Consider the following 3212-nt stretch of genomic DNA (forward strand, 5'->3'; position numbering starts at 1 on the left):
GGCCGCCTGCCGCCGCCGGGCGGCCCTGCCCGCGCCCGAGGGGGTTCAGCAGGTGCGGGGAGCGGGGGAGGCTCGTCCGCCCGGAGGAGCGGGGGAAGGAGGAGGCTGATTCCCTGTTCTCGATTTGCATTTCCCTCCGCGTAAAAATACCGACTTAAAGGGAAATCCGGGGCTCCCGTGCGGGCTGCCYCCACTGCTGACCTCGGCTGGGCACCAAATGAATTGGGGGGGTCGAGGCCGGAGCTAGGTGCCGACTAGCGTTTCAAGGGTTAAAGGCGATATGTGCCTCCCTGCCAAGCCGTATAAAAGCAGAATGATTGCAAGGTTAATATTTGCAAGCTGGTTTGCCAGTATTTAAGGCTGTTTTAGGATAACTAAATAAAAGGTTATTAAAACGATTAAGCAGAATGTTAGTTGGAACTTGCTTGTGGTGTGCCTTCTAATATAATTTAACTTTTGGCCTCCAAATTCAGGTGCTGAGAATAGGTTTGCCAACAGGAGAAGCTTCTTTTTTATATTAAAAGTAGATTGATGCTGATGTTAGTTGGCCGTATGCTGCCCTTATCTTCTAGGTTACATCTTTCCAACGTCTGGCTGTTCGCAGTCTCAGCACACCCCCCCCTCAGGAACACTCAGAACATGGAAGACTAATTTATACTGGAAATCTCGCAAAGGCGGTGTTAGGTATGTGATTTGCATTGCCATTTTTAATAACTATTTACAGACTATAAAATGTAACATTAAAAAGGGGAACATTCTTTTTCCATTTGTGTTAAACCCCAGATTCTTTGTGCAACCAAAAATGTTTTGGCCCTTGATGTTTGCTTCCACTATTAGGGATAATTAATTTTAATATTCTTTCCATATTTCAACTGATTTTTTTKKGGGGGGGAGAGGGTGGTCTCTGGTGAATTCTGCAGCTATTATGCATCTCAAATCCCTCAGTCTGCTTCTGGAGTACATTATYCTACCTGGGAGCAAAGACTAGCTGTAACTGCCATTTGCATTCTGCATACTTTCAGATATGACTTAAATGTTTCTGAAGTGGCCAGATAGTCTGATGAAACATGCTATCTACTAATAAGACTTCTGTTGATCTCTCTCTGACCAGCTAGTTTTACAAAGACATAGTGAAAAGTAAACAATCAGATGTTTTTGATGTACACTTAATGAGGAAGGAAATATGCCTTAACATAATTTTCACAGCAGCTTAGACTATTGGTTCTTATGGTGGCTGGGAACTGCAGGTGGTTGCAGTTGTGACYATCTTTTAAACTGCATGTAAAGATGACAGTGGAGTACTTGTCATTGTTGAATAAACTAGTTTTTAGGATTAACTGAAGTGGAGGACCAAGCACGCTTCTCTYTGAAATGTGTACTGAATGGCTACGTTAGCTCTGGATAGAGAGTTAACCATGATTTATTTTACAGATGTCCATGACTGAAGTCAAATATGAGTTTCTTTTGAATTCAATTTCCTATTTGTTAGAGTAGCTTTACTACTGGCTTAGTTTAACTAGGGGCAATAGACTAGCTTAACTACTGACTTAGTTTAAATAGGAGCAAACAATTTGTGTATGTCTTACTTTTTCACTGCTGAGTTACTTGAGGGGGAAATCCTTCATTTTCTGTGAAATATTTTCACCTGTTTTTCTTTTTTTCTCCAGCTGAATCTAACGTGATGGTTTCTTTTAGAAATGTACTGTGCCTGTGTAAGGAATACTTCACAGGTGTGTGTAATAGCTAATAGTATAATGGCTGTGTTCATCATAGAAATAGTCAGCTCTACTAGCATTAATAAAACCTAACATGAATATATAAACAAAGCATAATAGTGGTAGGAAGAAAGGGTTGAATTTTCTGGTTCCTAGCAATGGCTTCATGTGCTTTTGGGTGTAAAAGCAAACCAAAAATCAACAAATTACTGAAAATTCAGTCTTTTTATTTATGCTAGCTGTTCGCCTAATGCAATGGATATTTAGGAACAGAATGTACATAATTATAGAGATCCACATGTATTAACTTCGATTTTCTTTTTTTTTTTTGTGCAGGTGTGAGATTTTTCTCTTATTCTACCAGCGTGTTCAACCTTTTCATGATGCCCTACATCATACTCAAAACTGGTATTGGATTTGAAAGTCTATTTGTACAAGCTGCTTTTTATGGCTTGATAGGGTTTTTTACATTTGTAACACCARTAACCTTGCATATCCTTACAAAAGGCTATGTGATTCGACTCTATTATAAAGCTGAAATGGACACATATACAGCCATTACATATAATGCAATCTTGGCAGAAAAAGCAACTGTCTTCCATCAGAATGATGTAAAGCTTCCAGACATCAGCAGGATGTTTACAACATTTTATGCTAAAACTAAATCAATGCTTGTTAATCCAATGCTTTTCCCAAATCCAGAGGATTATGAACATCTCATGGGCTATGACAAACCTTTTTATTTTGACTTGGAGGAGGAAAAAGAAGCCACTGAAAGCAAATAATTTGAAGATAATGAATGTCACTATCATTATTTGTGGTGCAATGCTACCTATGTGAAAGAATGTAAAGTTCTGTAATTCTGTAACATTTTTTAAAGTCTCAGATACTGTTAGAGTTCTTCAGATGCATTTTGGAATGTATAAAAGCCCAAAGTCATCTTTTTTTTTTTTTAATAACTTGTAAACAGTATGAGGGATTTCTTCATAGTTAATGACACAAAACACAGTAAAAAAAATGCTTATATCTATCCTGTGCTTGCTTGTTCTTGGCTTGATTTTTATTGTTAACTGCCCAGGAGAACTGTAAAATGCACAGGCTGTTCAATCTGTGCTGCAAATTCACCAACTCCATTTTGAAAGGAGTCATTCATATTAAAAAAAAAAAAAAAAAAACTTCAATACTCATTACCCATCAAGTACACAGTTAAGTTTTTAAGACTTAAAGATTAATTGCACCTAATACAAAAAGGCCAGGATTTCTTCTTGTTGGTACTGCATAGATGGTACAAAAGGTGTGGAGATGGCGTTCGCTTTCCTCTGTAAGAACAAAAAAGGGCAAGAAGGAGGAGCCAGGAAACTGTAGGCCGGTCAGCCTCACCTCCATCCCTGGAAAGGTGATGGAACAGCTCATTCTGGATGTCATCTCCAGACATATGGAGGAAAAGAAGGTGATCAGGAGTAGCCAGCATGGATTCATCAATGGGAAATCCTGCTT

At 38.9% G+C, this 3212-nt stretch overlaps 1 protein-coding gene across 1 annotated transcript in view; it reads left to right on the plus strand.

The window, feature by feature from the left end:
* The window catches only part of TMEM70 (transmembrane protein 70), a 3884-nt gene extending 1139 nt beyond the window's left edge, over nt 1–2745 (plus strand). The window contains exons 2-4 of the mRNA XM_085325315.1: nt 1–52; nt 573–684; nt 2052–2745. Coding sequence (XP_085181441.1) covers nt 1–52; nt 573–684; nt 2052–2500 — 613 coding nt within the window. The 3' untranslated portion in view covers nt 2501–2745. The remainder of the gene's footprint in view (nt 53–572; nt 685–2051) is intronic.
* Nucleotides 2746–3212: the final 467 nt, after the last annotated feature.

The sequence above is a fragment of the Rhea americana genome, unplaced genomic scaffold, assembly GCF_003343005.1.
Source record: "Rhea americana isolate MKP2758 unplaced genomic scaffold, rheAme1 scaffold_121, whole genome shotgun sequence".
In the NCBI taxonomy this organism is placed as follows: Eukaryota; Metazoa; Chordata; class Aves; order Rheiformes; family Rheidae; genus Rhea; species Rhea americana.